Source organism: Pristis pectinata, chromosome 6 (genome assembly GCF_009764475.1).
Source record: "Pristis pectinata isolate sPriPec2 chromosome 6, sPriPec2.1.pri, whole genome shotgun sequence".
NCBI lineage: Eukaryota > Metazoa > Chordata > Chondrichthyes > Rhinopristiformes > Pristidae > Pristis > Pristis pectinata.
The window spans coordinates 95,138,430-95,162,248 of NC_067410.1; the positions used below are offsets into that span (position 1 = coordinate 95,138,430).

General features: G+C 38.4%; 1 protein-coding gene across 14 annotated transcripts in view; it reads right to left on the minus strand.

Moving 5' to 3' along the window:
- The window catches only part of LOC127571818 (disks large homolog 1-like), a 339,770-nt gene that overhangs the window by 69,827 nt on the left and 246,124 nt on the right, over positions 1-23,819 (minus strand). For all 14 annotated transcript variants that reach the window (XM_052018549.1, XM_052018544.1, XM_052018548.1 and 11 more), the window contains one exon: positions 17,263-17,398. In XM_052018549.1, the coding sequence (XP_051874509.1) occupies positions 17,263-17,398 (136 nt within the window). The remainder of the gene's footprint in view (positions 1-17,262; positions 17,399-23,819) is intronic.

Here is a 23,819-nt window from a genome sequence, read left to right on the forward strand (position 1 = left end):
CTTTAGGCCCACCTCTTCCATGCCAACTGTGATGCCTATCTACACTAATCCCATTAGGCCGATATCCCTCTGTGCTTTTCCTATCCAAGTACCAGTCCAAATGCCTTTTAAACGTCGTAATTGTATCTTCCTCTTCCACCTCCTCTGGCACCTCTTTCCAGATGTGTGAAAAACTTACCCCTCAGATCCCCTTTAAATTTTCCCCCCTCGCACCTTAACTCTGTGTCTTCTAGTTCCAGGCTCCCCTGCCCTGTGAAGAAGACAAACTATCTACTCTATTTATGCCCCTCAGCCACTTACATTCCAATGAGAAGAAACCCAGCCTACCTAACCTCTCCTTATAATTATCGCCCTCCATTCTAGGCAACATCCTGGTGAATCTCTTTTGCACTCTGTCACTACCACATCCTTCCTGTAGTTTGGCAAGCAGAACTATACACAATACTCCAATTGCAATATAATCTGAGCTAATTAAAAAAAAAACAAATTTAGTTCGAACCATAATACCAGATATTAATTTAAAGCATTAATATAAAGAAAAATAAAGAAATCACTTGCCTTCTTGCTTGAGGCCGGTAAACCCACTCAAATGAAGTGCATCCCATCCCTCAGCTCAGCACACCCATGGTCCAGGCTTGGGCTCAGTGGTCGAGTGGGGGCTCTGATGCACAGCACTTGGCTTCAGCTCATTTCTGATTTGAATACACAAATGCCCAAGGCAGAAACAAGCTGACCCGTTAGGAGGACATAGCTGACAGTTCTCTACAGGACTAATAGCCAGCCGAGGATCCAAAGCATATTTTTCTAAGGATGGTAGCCCCAAATCCCTGCCTCCTCAAATAAAAATGTGGCTTGAAAATTTCTATAGTGGTGTGGGGATACAATAAACACAAGAAAACAGTGCAGGTATTTCCATAATCAAACTAATTTTGTACAAAATCAATTTGAGAACTTGAAGTTACTTTCAACAATTCGTGTTATGGTCCCTTATTTGGAAATGGTTTTATATTATACTCAATTATATAACATGTGCATCTGGATCCAATGCAATCAAATGGTAAGAATGGAGTCCAAGATGATCAAACCAAATATAAACTTTATTTCAGTAAGGATAACCAGACACTGAGCTTCAGATTCTAACATTCTGGCAACCAAGCTTTGTGTCTCCCCAAACTAAAGTCCATCCAACAGCAATAAATTTGAACATAATTAAAACAAACGAGTACTTTATATAGGATAAGCATACTGTAGCTAAGGACAAAGAGTGCATAAGGGATGTCAATATGTATATTAACACTGCAAAAACCTACCACTTTGGTAAAACACTGCAAGATTCGTCACATTTGTGTGGTGGAAATGTTGCAAAAAGATTGTGTTCGCAATTTTAAAAGGTTTGTTTTAAAATGTAATATCTTACTTTGCAAGTCTATTCTGCAACAGATGCATCATCTCATCAGCCTGCAGACGATGATATTCTTGGAGCTATACCCAGTAGAAAAATGTCCCCATGTGATGCTGAGTTGCAAATGCCCAAGGCCGCAGATGTCGTTGAGGTTAAAAGTTCATCAGTCTGAATGTGTGAAAAGCTGAGTCCATTTCTGATTTACATGACCACTCAAAATCAGGAAAGTTAGCATTACCAATTTGAAAGTGCCTTGAAATGACTTAATAAGAGGCTTTGTAGTTAAATAGCAGACAAAAACAACCAAGAGTACAGTCCTGTATCAAATCAATTGCAGTCCTATAAATAGATAAAAAGGAAGCTTTGCTTTGAATCAGTAAATGGGTTGACCTGGCAACAAAATCAAGCACCATTGTACAGCTGTCTTCGTCTATGGGCTCATCTCCAAGCTTATCCTTCACTAAATTACTGAGTGCATCTCTAACCCAACAAATTCTAACAATGCTCTTCATCCACCATAACATATGCTTTCTACTAAGTACAAAATGTGGGTTCAATGGAACAATCTGTAGTTATTACCTGTATTTTGTATCTACATACCCACTTTAAGCAGTCAAACAGCAATAAATATGAACGCACACACTGCGCAGCTCAAACTGAATATACAATACACACGTGCCTCACTGAAAACAGGTAGACTGCCAAACATCAGAGCCAAACTCTACACTTTACTCAACATAAATCACACCTGCAAAGCCAATGCAGCAATAAAGTGTAGCATTCTGCCCATCACAATATTTACCATGTGCCAGTATTAACATTTCTTTTGAACTCATTTCTACATTTGCAAGGAATAGTTAAATATTTTGCTTCACCTTCACTTGAATAATCTCAGTATAATACAGATGTCAGCATGCAGGTCACAGTTACAAGGACAGATGCCTTAACAAATTAACCCTAGTGACTGTAAAGAACATGTGCTGTGGCACCTAAAGGGAATGTGCCAGAGCCGTCAATGCATGCATCAACTACCCTGGGAATAGCCAGTTACTCAGCCAATGAGTAATATCTGGTCTGTTTTTTTGCGTATTCAGAAGACACAAAATTCATTTCACACAGCACCACAGGATCATTTCCTTTCCCCATGCATGTGGCTTTAGTTTTGGGTCTCCTTGGAAAGACCTCTTCTCTGGGTAGCTTGCACAATTTGGTATTTCCTCTACTGCTTAATAATACTTCTGCCAAGAGGTTACCCAACAATATGGAGCATTAGAGTCAATCCTGTACAACCACATATAGATATATTCATGTTGGTTAGCCATTTGTGGTGGAGTACTGCAATTGATTTATAACCTCGGAAATTAGAGAAGCTGGAAGCCCAATTATGTCATCCCTCCCACTGCCCTGGATCAGAATGGCCAAACCAATACAGATTGGGATGTTTTAGGCCCATACAGTTCAGCTCTTTACAGCAAACAGATTATGATTTTGAAGTTAAAAGTTTTAGAAAGTTGTACTTGGGGGTGGGGGGGGGGGAGGGAGAGATAAATTTGCCATATTCTATTTATTCAGTAGAGATTATGATTCACTGTAATATAATTTACTGGAATATGATTTAGGGATAATAAATTAGAAGCAATGGTATACCAAATGATTCCAAGTATCTTTATGGTGGTTCTATCTTTAAAGTGCACTAAATCTAATCTTCTGCATTTTCCATCAAATAGATTGCATGACCTGAATTATTCCCAAAGCTTTTTAGTTCATGTCCGCATTAAAAATAAACAAGAATGCAAAAAAGTAGTATAATCCTGGTCTTGGGGTTAATCCTGAATTACACAGCAAAATAAACAGTTAAGTATTTTCACTGCAGCATTGAATTAACCACTTTGTGGATTTGTTTTCATACATACGATAAATATCGTATTGAAAAGATGAGTTGCTTATGAAGACGTACATCACCTGTAGACGGGCCACAGATAACACAATACAGGGCTGCACTTTTGGCACAAAGACTCTGGATCTGTAATGCACAAAAAGGTCCAGTTTCTGATTGGGGGGGGGGTACTCATGATTTTCATATGAACCCAAGTGAGGTACAGTATGCAACATTTCTTGACATCTTTGCAGTAGTCAAAAGATTTAGGCTTCAAAAAAAGATGGTAAAACTGGTTACATCCAATGGTGTAAAGAGCCAGTATGCATTTCAACATATTTCGAAAAAATGATCCCAAGATTGATAAAGCACTGACAGTCCCAGTGACCCAGTTTCAATACTGACCTCTGATGCCAGCATGCTCTCCCTGTGACAGCATGCATTTCCTCTGGCTGCCCCAGTTTCCTTGCATGTCACAAACACATGGTTAGCATGTTAATTGGCTGCTCTAAGTTGTCCTGAAGTGGGGGGGGGGGAATCTGGGGTGAGTTGATAGGAATGTGGGGAGAATAAAATGGGACTATTGTAAGACTACTGTACATGGGGCTTGATAGTTGATGCTGACTCAGTTGGCTCAAAGGCCTGAAAAAATATTGGTAAAATGTGCAGAGCAATGGCCTTACACAATTTAATGCTGACAGGTTTGGGGTGATGCACTTTGGAAAGGACCAATAAGGGCAGAAAATATACAATGAATGGTAGGGCCCTTAGGAGAATTAAGAAAGATCTCTTGGTGTACAAGTCCAAGGATCCCTGAACGTGGTTGTGGTGAAAGCAGCATAGAGCATATTTACCTACATTCACTGGGGCACAGAATATAAAAACTAAGAGGTTATGGTACAACTTTGTAAAACACTGGTTGGGCTACAATGGAGTCCTAGGTACAGTTCTGGTTGCCACACTATAGATAAAGGACTTGATTGCACTAGAGAGGTGGCAGGGGAGATCAACCAGGATGTTGCCCAGGATGGAGTGTTTCAGATAATAGGACAGATTGAATAGGCTGGGTTTGTTTCCCTTGCAGCAGAAAAGGCCAGAGGGGGTCCTGATGGGGTGACATAGGTAGGCTCATTAAACAAAACTTCTCCCCAAAGCAGAGATCTAAGACTAGAAGGCTTACACTTCGGGTCAAGAGTAAGAGACTTACAGGGGATCTGAGGAAGAACATTTTCTCCCAGAAGGTGGTAGGACTCTGGAACACACTGCCTGTGAGTGATGGAGGCAGGTACTCTCATAATACTTTAGTAGTATCCAGATGAATCACCAAGGCATAAAAGACTTGGGCAAAGTGCTGGTAAACGGGATCACTGTAGATAGGTACTTGATGGTTAACGTGGACATGGTGAGCTGTCTGACTCCAGACTCTGAATTTATAAAATTGCTGTGTTTTTTAATTTTCTCATAACTGCATCAAAAAGGCAGAAGTCACGATCAGGGAAAGTATGATAACATTAAAGTGGTTCCACATATTGAGGCGGTTAGGTTATTTCTATGAACCACACCCCTTCATAAGCTACTTCTAAGATGCAACACTCTCCTTGAGACTAGAACTAGGGGACATAGCCTCAAGATTTGGGGGAGTAGGTTTAGGACAGAGATGATGAGGAACTGCTTTTCCCTGAGTGTAGTGAATCTGTGGAATTCGCTGCCCTGGGAAGTAGTGGAGGCTGCCTAATTAATTTAAGACATAGATAGATTTTTGTTTAGTAGGAAAATTAAGGGTTATAGGGAAAAGGCAGGAAGGTGGAGCTGAGTCCACGGCCAGATCAGCCATGATCTTATTGAATGGCGGAGCAGGGTCAACGGGCCCAATGGCCTACTCCTGCTCCTATTTCTTGTTTTCTTATGTTCCTAATCTGGAAATGTATCTTTGTTTCTTCATAGCCGCTGAGCCAAGGTTCTGGAATCTCATCTCCCAAGTAAATGGAAGTGTCTTGGAGTGCACCCTTCACCAGGTTTGTAATTCCTGGCCTTGCCAAATACAGCCACAGCTCATGAACAAATTTTTTAAAATATTTCTATTTTGCCAACTATGGTCCACTGAGTGCATCTACTCCACTGTAGCCTGTGGCTAGTCAACATTTAATGTGATTGCTCCAAATTCACATGCAACCTATATTACTGATACTGGGCTAAATTCGTCATTAAAAATATTAGTAAAATGTTGTCTTTCTTATGAACTGAGTCAAAAGTTTAAAATTAGCAAATATCTTTTGAAAACTTGCTGCCTTTTAACAAGCCTGTGCTATATAGTTTAACAAAATAATTATTCTTCTGTTATTTAGGGAAAAGGGAGTGGTTCAAGTATTTTTTTTTGTAAGGAGAGCAAATTAAAATAAATGTAAAGCAAATCTGACCCTGTACATTCCTCCAGTGTCCATAATCAAGGTCACACTAGCATTCATCAGGTATGAGGGCACTTGACAGCAGTGCTCGTCATCAAGGGAAAGAAACATCTGGCAGCAAGCCAAAATGTAAAACATCTATTGTCTTATGAAGTGTGCATGATAATCCTACATTTATCTTATATTCTTCACACATGTAATATATTCTTTGGTAGTTTTCCAGTAGCAACAAAGGCTTACATTTGAGGAAGCCACAAACATTACACAAAATACCTAAATTCATCTACTCATATAAATGTGTGCATAAATACACATTTATCCTGCTGCAATATTTAGACAAACACAAATTGTGAAGGAATGGTGCTTTCCACGGGATATGCACCAATTGCCTCTTGGAAGTTTTACTGGTTATATTCATTTTATATATAATCAGCCAAAGCAACTTCTCTGCCAGTTGTTTTAAATCAAAATTTCACAAACAGCACAATTAAATTAAAGCAGAGCAAACAGGCTGATGAGTTTCACCTTCATATAGTTAGATGACTCCCTGCCTAGATACAATCACATACTGTATGTAGTTAGTTGTACAGGGCAGAACTCCTAACACTGCAATTCACAATTGTGCACAGAGAGCTCACAAAAGAACATGTTGGCTTATTCATAAAGATAATCTTTCAGTGTGGACAGACAGATTACCTGCCTGCATCCTAGATGTAGTGCTCCTGCAACAAGATAAATACAGTCTTGCATTTATATCGGACATTTCATTTTTCTCTCAGATGTTCTAAAGCACTTTTATAGCCACAGAAGTACTTTTGAAGTGTAAGCACTGTTGTAATATAGGAAACACAGCAATCTATTTGTACCCTGGCAAGCTCTCATTAACAACATAGCCACTGGACGTGGTGCAAGGGTAGAAGGGTTATTTGCCAGGATAGCTGGGATAATTCCTCTATTGTCCACCTCAAAATAATGACGCAGAATTGTCAAAGTCAACCTGAGAAAGGAAACGAGATCTCAGAATTGTTTCTTTGGATGAGACATTAATCTAAGTGCAGCTATTTCATGGAACCGCATTGGAAAGTCAACATGAATTTTACTGCTCCCAAATATCACAACACCACAATTGCTTGGCTCAAAACTTTATTACAAGCATGCAAGGGGAGGTACCTCTCTGAGCAACAATCTCCGTTCCTTCTCCTTTGGTTGAGCTCTACAATTAAACCAGGAGGGCAATAAAACAGGAAGGGTATTTCTATGAATGGATAAGAAATTTAGATGACTTTAATTCACCTTCCCTTTTGTAAAATTCCTTTTTGAATTTTGTTTGACATTATTACAACTATTGGTTGAATCTTTCTGCTCTAGCAGTCAAACTGCTCTAGCTGGTTAAACTATACAGGTTAGATCCAAAGATGCTAAATATCACATCCCAGATGTGCATTAAATGGCTCTTCCTGGAATCAAACAATGGACGGACTCACTATACTGGCTGTAAGGAAAATATCTCTCAATAGGCATAATGCTGAAAAAAATCAATTACAACTTAGAATCTCCACACATCCAAATGGACAAAAAAAACACCAACAGCTTGCCAGAGCAACATCACCTCAGTAAAGAGAAACACTCTCTGATCCAATCAGAAATTGATACACAGAGCCCAGAAATTAATCACTCCCTTGCCTTGAATAGAACTGTCACACAAATGTATAACACGGTGTTGTTATTGAGGATCTTGTTTACTGGAGCCATCAGAAATCCAAGGTTAATAAACAACGCAACAAAAGGTTCAACTCAGTCAACAGATGCACATTTTCCCATTGTGTAAAGAAAAAAAGACATTACTATTAGCATGATAAATTGACTCTTCTTGCAGTCAAACAATGGGTGGGAATTCTACAATTAAACCAGGATGACAATTAAATGGGCAGGGTATTCCTATGAATGGATAAGAAATTCAGATGGCTCTAATTCATCTTTCTTTTTGTAAAATTCCTTTTTGAATTTTGTTTGACATAATTACAACTATTGGTTTTCAAATGTGCTAGCTTTCAGAGAACATTACACAAAAGCAGACAATAGTGATGTGATAATCCACTCTCTCTTAAAAAAACACTTTCTACTTGGTGCAGGAGAGAAAGAAGAGATCTATTTCTAGTACTCTGTTTGATTAATCCTAGTATCTGCTAAAGGACATGAAGTTCCAGAGAATATACACATTTTCTCCAGATCTGCCAGTGCTGATGTAGTGCCCAAAGCAGTTTAGATACAAAGTGACAAGAACCCATGCAGCAGCAATACTAAGCTGAACACAAATGGACGGGAGGGGGGTGGCAATGGTGGTGATGGATGGGGGGTAGGAAAGTGGAGCTAGAACGAGGCCATCCCTGAAGCAACAGAGAAAAAAAATCACAGCAGGTTAAGTCCCAACCACAAGCTGAGCCACATCTCCATAAGAAGCTGACTGCTGAGCTTTCTTGGTATTCAATGACATTGAATTTACCCAAAATTCAAAAAGATACAAATCGATTAACAGTCCATTAATGCTTTTTCAAATAATTAAAGATTTAGAAAAATGAAATTGGTAAAAACTCTCAAAAGAAACCTACTCAAATAAACTCAATCACTACATTAAAAGAACTGTAAATTGCCTAATTCCCTTCTTCAAGTCATTCCTCTCTATTCAAGTGAATGGATTTGCTGTTCCTGGCATAGTCTGGTCGAATATAAGGGGGATGTCAGGGTAGGTTTTTGTTTTACACAGAGAGTGGTGGGTGCGTGGAATGCACTGCCGGCAGAAGTTGTGGAGGCAGATACATTAGGGACATTTAAGAGACTTAGATAGCCACATGAATGATAGAGAAATGGAGGGCTATGTGGAAGGGAATGGTTAGATAGATCTTGGAGCAGGATAAAGTGTCAGCACAACATTGTGGGCCGAAGGGCCCGTACGGTGCTGTAATGTTCTATGAATATGCCACAGATTCAATGGGCAGATGCTTTATGTGGATTCTAATGTCAGAATGTAATCAAAGAATCACCAAGGAAAAGCAGTCACTCAAGCTCAGTTAAAAGAGATAACAAACCTGTTTATGGGAATCCTGAACTGAGGCACTTGTGCTGAGCAATGTTGGAAGTTTCAAATGAAATGCCAGCATTTCCCAGCAGTTTCGAGCCCAATATTTCAAGATACCACATATTTAATTTAAAATTTATGCAACCTTACTATATTTTGATCTTCCATTTTTTTATGTTGGTACCAGCGAGTTCTAAAATTAGCTTTTTATTTCCAGGTTTGGATTGTGAGAACTCTTTAATTTGAATGGCTGCTCAGCTAGCTTCAAGCCACATGTTCCCCATTGAAGGACCCAGCCAGAAACTGACAATGAGAGAGGAAATTCACAAATGAAAACTTGCAGGTGTCATTGATATCATTGGTGAGTCCTATCATGTTGCTGCTGAATGAAAATAACCAAGATGACTTTGGCATCCAAATTCCAAAGGACAAAGAGATAAAGAAAATCAGCCTTATCTTTTTTTGAGAAAGCAAAAACTCTAGTGGAAGTTCAACTGATGTTTTCATCTACAGTCTCTTGCATTTCTCTAGCCTTTCATGTACCTCCTCATCAATTTTTAGAACATCCAGAAACTCAATTATATTTTTCTTTGCCAAGTCTTGAGCAACATCATCTTCCTTGATGATTGATGTACTCACTTTGTACTTCAGTCACGCTCTCTGCCTTCATGAGTAAACTTCCTTTTTGGTTTCTGATCTCTTTTACTGATCACATGCCTATAGAATACTTTGGATTTCACGTTATGTATATTGCTAGACTTTTCTTATGCCCTCATTTTTTTCCTTTCCCTCTGAACATTCTGTAATCAACCTGGCATCTGGCACAGGTCTTCTTTGTTCTATTTTACTATATCCTTTGGCCATGAAGTACATTATAAAAATCTTATATGAAGAAAATCATTTGAGAATAACAGAGACTGCTGCATATATTACAGCAAAGTAGCTGAGAATGGCAGTCAAAGAAAATTAAGTGAAAAATAACAAAAAAAGATGCTGGAAATAAAAACAGAAAATGCTGTAAATTTTCAGCAGGTCAAGCAGCACCTGTGGAAATTGAAACAGAGTTATGTTTTGGGTCAAAGGCTCGTCATCAGATCACAAAAGAAAAATATAATCAATTAAATTTATTATTTGATTACATTTATTATTTGATTAAAAGACAAAATGTTTAACAGTGGCAGGGCAATGATGCCCCTTATAACAAACTGTCATTAAAGGTAGTCAAGACACCATCAACAGACCACACTAAAAAAAACTTTGATACCACCAGAACGGCATTGTTCATGCTCTCATTTAAAACATCAGAATGAAATTGTATCCAAGAAGCTTTGTTGGAAAGCAATTACATGCAATGATTAATAATCATGTTTAAAAAAAAGTATTAAAGTATGCATCCCAGACTGTGTGGTGATTTTTTAGACAGTGTGATAAAGGTCAGCAAGTCAAATCTGATGCGTTCGTGACCACTCCTAATCCTCATCTGCCTGGGTCAATAGATCCTTGTTATTTTTCAACCAGCATGATCACTGTACAACTTCTTGATGTGTTTGATTACTTGAAAAGGAACATTTTGCCTTATATCTAGCTGTCTTCCAAATTATGACCCCATCCAAAAACTACATTTGAAGCTCTCCATTCACATTAAATGCAGATAACAGTCTTCTAATTCCAGACAATTTTTAGGATTTCAGCCAAGAACTGTCAGATAATATTACCCCAGTGTCAAGTTTAGTTTGTTATCACAGCAATTGTGCTATAGAAATGCAAATAGCTTAATATCTACGTGGCCTAATGGTGGGACTGTTCTTCAGTGTAATTTTGTATTTAAACTTCTACCACTACCAGGAAGCAGTATTACAAATAAAAGTCTGCAGAAGAGCCCAGAACACAATTTCCCAAAAGACAATGGACACTTGGTTAAATGAAATTTTTAACTGAACTCTCTAAGTGTAGAGTACATGTACTGAGGGATAAGAAGCAATACCAATTAGGTGGACCCAAGACTCAGATCAGACATGAGCTCTGAAGGCTGAACAGCCTTAAGTGAGTGACTGGTCTACTCTTGACCCTTGACCTCATAAACTCATCCTTCATTATTACTTATCTACAAGTGTGTATTAAAACCAGTGCACTGCAATCTACACATACAACTTCTAACCCCATAACCAGTTCAACTGATTTACTGGATTCTTATCCCAATCAAGCTGATGGTCCAAGTACAGAACCAATTTTAACAAGACATTTATTTTGAAATGCACAGATGACAAGGTATCATTAACTGTAAATAGCCAAGTGTTGATGGTAATGGACTATAAAATGTTAAAATTATTATTTTTAATTATCCATTATTATGTACTCTTCCAAGTACACTCAGGAGTATTCAAGAAGGAATTCATGAATTTAAGAAAAAAAAAGATTCGATTCCCTAAAAGGTTAACAGCTGTTGCTATGTTTGAATATCAGAATGAGCTTTTGCAGAGACTGGTGAATGAACACATTTTTGAAATTCTTTGGAGTGCAAGTCAGAAGATGTGCTTCATATTTTCAAAACAGCTAAAATATAGTTGTTGAATATATAGAAAATGATCTTTTGCTTCATCCCTTTGGAGTACATTATTGGAGAATACTTAATGGAATGTCTAACATATCCCATTGCTAAATTTACACCAGCCCACAAGCATTTTTCACTGGGAATTAGAATACTAGTTATAACAAATTTTAGAATGATGGATAGATTTAATGGATAACTTGGTTAAATATAATTCCACGGTTTTCTATACTACTCAAAGTTACAAGCTACTATATGGAATACTGCATAATGTCAAGGCCAGCTTTCTGCAGGAGCAGTCTGATAGTAATGACACCACTTTGCTCTCCTACAGCTTTGCACCATCTTCCATTTCAAATTGTTATTCTACGTTTGCTTAAGTGCTTTAATATTCTCTGCTATAACCGCCCACAAAACATTCCAAGCTCCAACTATCTGCTTGGCAAAGATATTCCTTCAACCTCTCCCCTCATATTTAATGGTAATTTTGAACTGATGACCTGTCATTACTGAACAGCAAAAAAGAAAAAAAAGAAAATGGTCTTTCCTGATTGATTATATCATGATTTAAATAACTTCAGTCCCTCCCCAGGAGGAACAATTCCATTATTTGAAATCTCTCTGCAACTCCTGTCCACCTTCCTCTGCCATATGTTCTTCAGTACAGGTTTTCAAACTGGGAGTGGGCCTCTCGAGAATCACAAAATAAAGCTGGAAGGGTTGGATGTGGTTATAACAGTTCTGTTTTAAAAACAAACTTGCCTTATCTGGATCCTCTATTCAATTGTGTACAAGATGATAAGAGGCATAGATCGAGTGGACAGTCAGAGACTTTTTCCCAGGGCGACAATGGCTAACATGAGGGAAAATAATTTTAAGGTGATTGGAGGAAGATATAAAGGGGATGTTAGGGGTAAGTTCTTTTTGTTTTACACAGAGTGGTGGGTGCGTGGAACACACTGTCGGCAGAGGTCGTGGGGGCAGATACATTACGGACATTTAAGAGACTCTTAGATAGACATATGAATGATAGAGAAATGGGGGGCGATGTGGGAGGGAAGGGTTAGATAGATCTTAGAGCAAGACAAAATGTTGGTACAACATTGTGGGTCAAAGGGCCTGTATTGTGCTATAGTGTTCCATGTTCTAAGTTCAATTTGCTCTCCCAAGCCTGCTCAATACTCACTGGCAATGCGGGGCCTTGCAATGACATAACACCATTACATGGGAGAACCAGAACAAATTACTCAGGAAACAGCTCCAGAAAACAACAGCTGTTAAACCAGTCAGAAACTGCTTCTGAATGACTCATTTAAAAATACCCAAAAAATTCTAAAATAACTAAAATTAAAATCCTTAAAGTAAAACACTTAAATCTTTAAATAATTAAAAGTATTAAATTTGCTCAATCGTAAAAACTGCAAGTTTCAAATACTTACCTTGCTCCTAGACAGCTGTTCCTTTCCATTCAAGTGAGGAAAATAGTTATTTCTATGCCAAGTCTAATTACAAGTTCAGTGAGCAGATTTCTCAGGGCAAGGCCTGATGTGATGTTGCAAGTCTGCGCTCTGCTGCTGGAATGCACAAGGAGCCCAGCATCAGAATGGAGACAGAAAATTGCCTGTGAAGATCAGCCAGCAAGTTTGGGACTTCCGCCTTCTCACTGGAATCCTGCTTATTGGCACTTGGAGAAATGCCAGCAGTTCTGCGCAGAACTGCCAACATCTCCCCACAAGACTTGCCCCACTACATTTGGACTCCCAGGTCTCTGTTCATTCTTACACTTTAGTACCTTTCTATTAAGTGTATACTGCCACTTCTTGCTTTCCTCCTGCTATGTTATCAGGAGGAGGAGGAGCAGATGCAATTTTGTTTTTAAAAAGAGGCTAAGATGGAAAGAATAATATGGGATAGTTGGCAATGTTAGCTTTTTTGAAGGAGTAGGACGTTGTTAATAATTTATTCTGTTGTCATATACATGGAAAATGAACAAAATGGGAGGAAAGCCATTTAGAATTCTTCATTTCCTACCCCACTCCTCTCCCAATCCAACCTCCACGCCCCAGCTGAGTTATCATTTACTAGACTAGTAATCCAACATCATCAACTCATAATCTAGAAAGTTTAAATCGCACCACCGGAGGAGGAAAATTTAACTTCAATTATTTAAGTAATCTGGACTAAAAAGCTATTTATCATAAATGACAAACCATGAAATTGAATTGATGTAAAACTCCATTTGGCTCATAAATGTTTTTCATGAAAGAATCTGCCATTGCTATCTGGTTGGGTTAAAATCCAGACACTCAGCAGTGTTACTGCTGAATTGTCATCTGAAATAACCAAGTCACTTTGTTACAATCAATTTATGACTAAATGAGCATAAATCCACACAGATAGCCAGCATTCAAATAGCTCCGGAATACAGAAACAACAAGGCATGCCCAGGCCAGGCGATTCTGCAAAGCTTTCTTGAACATCAATTGGCTTGTACTTTATTTGGGGCAGCTGTCTCACAGATAAATCAAGCAATGGTCCAACTTAGCCATATGTATAAGATCACTACTTTCAATGTACCAGATTCCTGCATTGGCAATCCTGCATATCCACACCTACCAGAAGTAGCAGCAAGGTGGCATACAATTACTATCTCTAGGTTCCTACACCAAAGGAAATATCTGTCAGTATCTACTAACAAGCTCCTTCCTCAAACCCCCAACCCACCATGTTTCAATAAGGTTAACATTCCCCCATAAGATCACCTCTCATTTTTCTGAACTCCATAGAGGTCTAATCTGCTTAATGATTTCTCACAGCAACTGCTTGATCCCAGAAAATCAAGGTAGTGAACATTCACTGGACTGCCTCAAAGGCAAATATATCCCTTTTTAAAATAATGAGACCAACTGCACACAGCAGTCTCGATGTATTGTGACCAAAATCCTGCACAGCTGCAGCCAACCTTATTTTTGTACTTTATTGCAAGGGGAATGAAGGACAGCATTTCGTTTTGGAGGCAATTTGCCGATGTGGAGCAAATACACAAGCTACCCCCCAAGTTGATCATCAGTCAATATTTCATTCAAAGATGGAGATCTGCCCTCAATACCCTTCAACATGGTGAGCTTTTGATGTCAGCAATTGGTTCTGCTGAATAGAAGACTCAAACTACCCTTTGAGAAAAATAGCAAGGGTGTACTGGCTCTTGGAATTTGTGCGAGGCAAGAAATTGAAAAAAGACAGTATATGGAAATGAGTATTTCAAATGCAGAAGATCTTTGGCATTCTTTCCCCTCCCACTAGTTTGGGCACTGAAGAAATAAATTCAAGCAAAGCATTTCTTGCACTGAACGGATTAGTTTAATGTAAGACAAACAGAAAACTTCACTTTTCCACCGAGGATTGAATTTTTAGTTTTCTGTTATTTACCACAAGAGATTTTAAGTAGATATGCTGCAAGACACCTCAGGCAGAGATTTCCAGATGAAAAGCATAATGAGAAATCATGGGAATTTTGAAGAGGAAGCAAGTTGTTTTTTTTAAAATCACTGCTATGGTTAAATATTAAATCAATTTCAAAAGTCTACCGCAGTCAGTATAGAATCTGGGTCCATTTTCTTTAAATTATTAATTTTATTCATTAGTGCTTGTGTTAAAAACACAAATTCAGTGAGCAAATAGATGCAGAATTAATTTTCAATTCTATTTCACGGGAATATTGAGGTTCAATTTTGTTCTGGCACCTCTTTAGTACAGCCATAAATAACTTGTACACTTATTTTAATACAGCAATGAACCAAGGCACTTTGAAGAGGACCTGATTAGGCACCGACCACAAACTGCAGATCAGGAAAGTATGCGGTTCAAGAGGTAGCTTTTCAGAAAACCTCTGAAGCTAGGGATTAAGGAGCATGTTAAGAATTACAGAATACTCTTCAGGAGGGGCTAAGTTTATTAGCTGATTTTGAGACCAGATCACAACATTACACCTGCTGTGAAGTGAAACTCCATAGATCTTTGCTTAAGTAACTTGCTTCTGACTCATGCAGACTAGCTATCAGTTATCAAGAATCTTTGACCCAATTTAAGGCAAAACAAAGTGACGCTGTGAGGGACATTTATTTTAAAGTCTTCTATTTGAAGTGGTAGCAGTAAGTTTTGATGGTGGTTTCAACAGATTGTTTGGTAACCCAACAGAGGTGTTTATGGCAAGTTGAAATAAATAAAAGGACAGACATTAAAACAAACTGAAAATTATATTGTTACACTGGGTGCTGATGGTAATCAGCAATTACTATGTGATGGAATTGAGGAACTCATGCATCAATTGCAAATATTATGTAATAGAGATCATATTAACTAAATCATGGCATTTCTTGAACTCATTCTCTAAGATGCTCAGTCAAAACATTATGGGTAGACTTTTGTTTTCACTGCATGCACAATAATCTGTCAGGAAAGATCACACAACCGTTACATCATTCAGTCGATATTCTACCAAAATCAATGAAATGAAAATCAGACAGACTCTGAGGGCTGGCAATGTAATATTCCAGATTACTACCCAGTGAAGGCAAAAATCTATTCCATGGGCTTCATGACAATATGTTGTAAACACCAGGAAAGTAGGCCAGATGTATTTGAAATAAAGCTCAAAAGGTTTCTGAATACAGTAATTATACCTGTCTGAAAAATAACACCATCATAACAGCAATTATAGAGTATCTTTAAAATATTGAAGGAATTAAAGATATTACTATATATACTTTAAAAGATAAAAGGAACTAACAATTATGCAAGATAAAAAAGTAACTGAAAACTTCATCAAATAGATGTCAAGGATTTAGCAAGCCCTAGAATTGCTGAGAATTCTTGTGAAAGACTGTAATTTTTAATGGAATACAGATGGAGGTGGACTGGGGCGACTGAAATGCAGCCAGATGGACAAGTTTGGAGACCAATAAAAAAAACTACAAATACACGACACTTGTTTAAGCCAAGATGAGAAGCATATAGAATGGAAGCAAATTATCACACAAAGGAATTTAACATTGTCAGTTCCATCCTGAAGATACTGTGATAATAAAGGAACACTGCAGAGAGGGTAAAGTAATGCTTAAGGTGACTAATGAATCTCTGGCATTCAACTGGGCTAAAAAATACCATCTGCTCTCAAACCTCACCCACAGATTTGGAGACACAACTGGGTGCTGTATCAGCAATCACTGGAGAAAGAGACAAGGACAAATGTGGCATTGAGGATAAACGATTATTTACTTCCAAGAATGCTCAGTATTTCAGATAATAGCTGGGACTGCCATTGTAAGTCAAAGTCAAAAAAAAGATACTGCTAGTCATTCACCAGATGGCTTTTGAGAAATTTTGTGATTAAACTGTGGAAATGGAGTCAATGTAGTCACTGTGAATGCAGAAAGAATGAGTCAATTTCCCAGCAGTCAAATAAACTAGGTAGTAGAAACATCTGTTACACACCAATAGGAGTTAGTTACCAATAGATCAGTGTTAAAAAAATAAATTAGCCAGCAGGAGCCAGGAAACATCAATCAGGTGTCACGACAGTTATGGATACTTCAGGGTGGAGAGCCTATCGCTCATCTACAGGAGCAGCCAGCAGTGCATTGACAGCTCTGCCTGCCTTCAAAACCTCTCCAAAAGGAGCAAATTCTGATAAGCTGAAAACATTAATGTTGTTCTGACAAACAAAAAATGTCTGTGCTGAGAACAAGTTACTGGAGCACCGTGTGCTATTCTTCAAAGCCTACAGCTTTCACATAATGAGAAAACAAGGACAAGGTACTGCATTTTGGAAAGGGGAAGTCTCTCAACCTATTCCCACCCCCAACAAAAAAAAATCAACTTGGTTGCATTGATGGATTTTCTAATTTACAGTTGCTAAGAAAATTGTGATTGCATTACAAATTCATGAAATCTTACCTGGTCATTTCATCATCACCCACGACTTTAGTAATTGGGGAGTATCTGCCTGGCGATGACGGAGGAAGAGACTGCTTGTATTCTGTACTCCCTAAATAGTTTGATGGCGTAATATGGTTTTCCAGTTGGGAGTAGGCTAGAAGAATACAAAACAAAATAGTATGTATTGGCAGCACAATTCTATTTTCCCATATTTTGTGATTTTTTTTGTCAACATATTCTGAAAGTCAAAGCAACATAGATGAAGTTATCAACCAAAATCAATCTCAATGAATATTTAATTCCTGCAGCTTTTGCTTGAATCTATGCAATAATAGTGATCCATTTGACCAGTTTGAACTTAAAATATTTCCAGCATTTTTACAACTGTTATTTATTCCTCAAATTGTTCCCCATCATGATATACTAGGTTTACCATCATCATGAATCGAAGAACTGATTAAAATCAGTTACTTTTCCCCGAGGAGGAAGCAATAGAAAACTGACAGGATACTCCAACAGAAGCTGGTGAACTTCCTACTATTTCACAACAATGCAAGACACGGGGTCGCAGGAAAGGAACAGAGAAAAGATCAGTTGCATAAGAAGGGGAAAAAATCTTTTATTGATTAGTTAATCTTCAAACAGATAACAAAATTCACTTCTTCCTGCACCTTCTCCTGTATTGGAGGAGTGGGGGATGGGGAAGATAAGAAAGCTTCTTCACTAGCTATACCTTTGAATTATTGAGTGCCTTGCCTTTACCACTTCATTTTAATACCTGCAACTTGCTCTAGTTAAGGGGAAGGCTAACCTCTGCAGCCCTGCCACCAACTTAATTACACTACTTGTCTACCCTGACTTGTGGGCAATCATAGGGCTAATCTAACCAAGAGGCTTTATAAATTGTAATGGATAATTGCGATTTGCTGCATATGACTCAAGTATATGACTTACTTGGATTGGGCCATTATTTTACACAGGATATTCCACGTTACACAGCTTAGTTTTCCTGACATACTTGCAATGAAATGTGTGCACTAACTAAACAGAAAATTTGGAATTACAATCCTGACCAATTCAAGACAAAATTCTATGATTATTCACTGCAACATGGAATGATATTGCAAAGTCAGTTCAGAGGCAATTAGGGGCAGACCTTGCCAGTGAAACTCATGCCCTGTGAATATGTATTTGATGAACAGCTTTTATGAATCTGAGGAATCATAGTCTAGAAATCCAATGGATCCCCAGGACTTAATAATATAAATGCTATTGCTATTATTTTCTATCCACCTTTGGTTACTCTGCAAAGAACATTGTAATACAGCAAAACTCAACCTAAATTTTAAAGAGTTCTAGAATGAGGGACAGCCTCGAACAGTTCATATTATTGTTAAAGTCAGTGCATAAAGAGTCCAAATGATTCCACCCAAAATAAAATTGTAGTGATATCAGTCTTTAAAGGTGGACTAAGATAATTTTCAAATGCTGAACATAATATACTGGGATTTATAAAGCTGTGCACAAAAATCACTTGAGGTTTCTCACAACAGCCGTCGGGTCTCACTGGATTATCACTAGAAAGCTGCTGAATAAGAACATGATTTTTTTTAATGCAAAGCTGCATGTATTTAAATACATTTAAAATAAAACTTTGCTCAAAAATAAGTTAACAAGCTTATTTGCTTTAAAGATTATTTGCATTGAATTAACTAGGAATTACACAAATGGGCAAAGGATAGTGCTACTATTTTGTCGTCTGACTTGAAATCAGAGTGGAAAAGTATTGACAATTGTCAATCTGGCTAGGCTGAAAAGCACAGCATTTAGATGTAAAATGTACGCCAAGGATTCCACATATATATAATCTTGTAAGCAGAAATGTGAATAAAGTGAAAGATTCAAGTGGAAATTTTATTTACTGGTATCAACTTAGACTCTTTCAGATGTCACCCAAGCAGAATCTGGAAACGACAACTAATTTAATACAAGACACAAGTACTGAACATTTTGCAATTCACAAATAAACCAAAACAGCCTAAAATCTGAGAATATACCATAAAGCCTTGCTGATTTCAGGCAGCTGTTTCCCATCAAGAAATCAATTTGATCTGATTGAAATCAGTGAACTTGTGCATTGAATATTATACATGGCTGTGGGAACAGCGGTCAACAAATAAATTCACAATTTACTTACAAATATATTAGTCTATATTTAATTCTATTTTAAAACAAACAACCTTCTCTCTTCCAAACGATAATGTCAAAGCAATAATTTCTTGCATTTCCAAAGTTAATTCTGAATGTAGCTTCTATTGCGAATTAATTTAAAATCTATTAACCCTTAACAAATTGCATTAGTTTATTCAAATATGATGCGCCTTCATCTTCTAAATTCAAGCCAATTGTGTACTTGTATATTCCCAAGGCAATATTTTTTGAAAATCTTACTAATTCCTTCATTTCAGGAAGGAAGTCATTTACCACTATTACAACTAATATCCTCTTACAACAAACCCAGCTATTTGCTTCACATTATTCATTAATGGAAACATTTAGCTCTATATTGAATTGCACACCATATCCTGGCTAACAATTACTTACTCACATCATTATCATCTGGATGCAAGGAGGTTGAAAAGAAAAGGTAGAAATGCTTTTGTTTACATAATAAAATTAATTTCATGAATTTATGATAAAATTACAGCAAATGGGCCATCTACTGGGCTCAGGAACCTAATCACACAAAGTGAAGGCTTTCTATTCCAGCTTAGTGCACTCAATTATTTATAATAGCCATCAGTAGATTGAAAAGGTTAATCAACTGTGTAGTTGTTCTCAATTTTAAACCATATTAAGCATTTACCACACATTTGAGTGCCACTCCACAACAACCTACCAGCAAAACTAGGCAACTACAATCTAGTGAATTGGCTAGTAATGTAAATGGGTGCAGGAATAAGCTTATTGATCTTGGCCTTGAATATGCTCGATAACTAAACATACACAGCTCTTTGTGGGTACAGAATTCCAAATGTCTACAACCCTAGAAGAATCCTTTAAAACAACCTGATAGCTTCATAGTCACCATAAATTCCACTAGCTTTTCATTTATTTGAGATTTATTTTGTTGAATTGAAATACCCCAGCTTCTGTAATGGCACTTGAACTCATAACCCTGGGTCAATAGTCCAACGTTTCAATTCCAGTCCAGGAACTTAACGGCAACGGTAATGCATTCCTCAAAACAAGTCCTTGAATCTAGGTAGATGAGTGGCCTGAAACTTTCTTTCCTGCACAACCACATATTCCTTGCCAACTGAGATTCATAAATCAGAGTCTGGAATTAAACATTTACCAGTTATCCAAAACCCAAATCCAAGAATGATGGGTAATAATGGTCTGATTAACTCAGTATTGGCAGTGATCACTGCCGGGAGATTTTCTGTGCAGAGCACACAGATGCTTCCCTTGCATATTTCAAAAGAATATACACTGTGGAGGACTCTGGCTTTCATACAAAATGCCATCTGTGAGAAGAGGACAGTACTGAACTGACATTTAAACTATTTTTTTAAAATGCGTTACATTTGATCTCAATTTATTTCACTCTCAATGTTCAACCATAGCTATTGACTCACCATCTGCATGACAGACAGGAAAGCTAATCAATGTTTTGTTCATTAAATTGATCCTTGTCTCAGCCTTTTATGACCACTAATGGCTTTGCTACTCACTTCCCACAGTCATTGCTAGAGTCTGACTGCTGTTGAATGCTCGCATCCAACAAGCTGTGTTCATCACCCATCGGTTCACACAAACCAAGGAACCAGGCCAACACCGAGGTTTAAATAGCTTGTGATGACCGATGTTGATGGGAGTTGGGGCATGCGGCAAGGCTACTCAACCCTGAGATGTGAGGCTCAGGGCTACATCCTGGCTGGTACCTTGGAGTGCAAGAGATTGCTGCAAGCAGCAAGTGGCTGTTCCACAAATTATCCAGATATTTTGGTCTCTCTCATCACCTCCTGCTAGATGTCGTGGGAGTTGTCGTCTCCCCCTTCTCTTTGTTTGGCTATGCAACACAGGTTTTTCTATGGTAACAAGTGAACCAGACAAATTGCAAACTGGGCATCTATGAACAGGTTACTGTATGAATGAACACATACCACCTGACAACACTATTGATGGTACCTTCTCGCACTTGACTGATGATAGAGAGTAGCCTGGGCTGTAATTAACCATATTTGATTTGTCCTCTCTGGTAGTCAGCAGACACTTAGACAGTTTTCCACGCTGTCAATGGACTGATGTTGTAACTGTACTGGAGCAGCCTGGATAAAGCACAGCTACTTCAGGGTTGCAAGTTTTCAGTACTACAGCCAGGATGCTGTGTGGTCCCATAGTGTTTGTTGTATTCTTGAAATGTACAACCTTTGAAAATTGCTAGCACCATTCACCACTGAACTGTGGAAAAACAATCTAAACATTATGATGGCCTTTTAGTCTGAAGATCCAAACACTTTCACAGCTCCAAATGAAATGTCATTCCATTGCTATGATTCCTTCCAAAGCTGTATTACTCTGTCAAATTGCAAATGGGCCAGAGTGCACTGATCTGGGTCCACAAGATGCAAGCTGCTGCCCATGCATTTCCACATCTCCTCTTTCCAGACAGTGGGCTTGAGTGGTGACAAGGCCACAGCTGATGCTAACTAAGGTCCTGCCTTCACACCACCCACTTGACACTCTGACAGCTCAAGCCAGCAGAAAGCCTCCTAACTGTATACAAAGTCTATGATTGGAGATATTAGGAAATAGCTGAAAAATGTTAAAAATTAAAATTAAAATTAAAATTTGTATATTGTTAATGTGTTCCTAGATTTTATAGTAAGGAACAGAAAATATTTCCCAAACTTACCATTTAAATGACGATTAATGACTACATTCAAGTGAACGAGTCCATATTAGACGACTGGCATAAATCAGAGTCAGATATGAAGTGTCCCTTGCCTTCAGCAGTTCTCAGGAAGTCCCTCAACTGAATGGTGAGCCATGGAACAGGGAGCAAGGCCAGCAGCACAGTGTCTAAGTCAGAGTATGCTGCTGTGCAGTCTGCTGCTCACTGGAACATTATTTCTCATTATAAAACGTCCATTTCCCTGGTCTGTTTTGAAACCTTTGGAATAGCTTTATTGAGCTTTGATGACAGTGGTTGGTAAGAGCCTCCAAAAAAAAACAATCAATTGGGCTTGAAATTCACTGTTGTGTCCCTCAATTGCCCTTTTTGCCCGACTAAAGCATCAATGAAGTCTGTCTGTGGCTAATAAAGGATATTTAAGAGCTAGCTGCTGCTCACGAATTCAGGTCTGAGAGAAATAATTGCCTTCTATTTCCAATCAGTGCTCCTCTGCTGTTTTACTGACATTATGTTTTCTTGTTTGAAGCATATTGCTTTTTGCATTATGACATAGAAATTCTAATACAGCGGTAGAGTCACAGTTGTACAGCGCAGAAACAGGCCCTTTGGCCCACCATGCCCATGTCAAACCTTTTGCCCATCTACACTGATCCCATTTACCCGCATTAGGTCATTATCCTTCTATGTCTTGCCTATTTAAGTGTGGCTAAATAGAAATAATAATATCCAACAGTCTGGAAAATCTGCTGCTCTGCTACCAAAGTCCAAGGGTGACAGATTATCAGAATCTTACTGCATTGGAGCTTCTATAAAACAGTTGCTGGATCTTTGTCTTGTGAAACATTGTTTCTGTAATGAGGCTAACTGCACCGGTAAACAAGATGGTTAAGGGGTTGGCTGAGGCATACAAAACAAGACCAGGGAAAGGATTATGAAACTGCTTAAAACGTTAGCTAGGGCACTGAGTGAGTTCTGGTTATCAATTTATAGGCAGGACGTGAAGACAGTGCAGAAAAAATTTGTGCATGTTGCTCCATCTGAGGAGAGTTTGGCCTGGGGTTGAGGCAGGAATGAGGCAGGAAATGGAGGCATGCAAACTTATCCGGGACAACAGGAAGGACCCATTTCCCTGAATGAAAGGGTCACTAACTAATGGATGCAGATTTGGCAGAAGAATTAGGGGAAATTAAGGGATTATTTGCTCTCACCCAAAGAGTGGAGGAGGCCTGGAACTCAGTACCTGAAAAGGTGGTGGAGGCAGAAGCCTTCATCACCTTTCAGAGGTTTAGTGGTCCCATCTACTGCTGCCCCACAGAGCTTCGATTCGTTATCAGAGCTCTTAGCCCTCCAGTCCGAACACTTACAGGAACCTACCCACCGATAATTTTAACAAGATATCAACTCGGGTTGCACATTGAGAACCTTTGCTTTCCTGCAACGATCTCACAGCAACAAATCAATCACTGCTCAGCATGGAGAGGCAGCCTGCGAGCGATGGGTGGGCTGTACAAAGTGGTGTATAAGCATGTCTCTATTACATTTATTTTCTAATCATCTGCGTTCAGGCTTAGTTTCTTTTAAAGAAGAACAAACATGAAGATGAAGTTGATACCCTTGATAAGTATTCAGTGAAGATAAACTGTTTACACTAAAA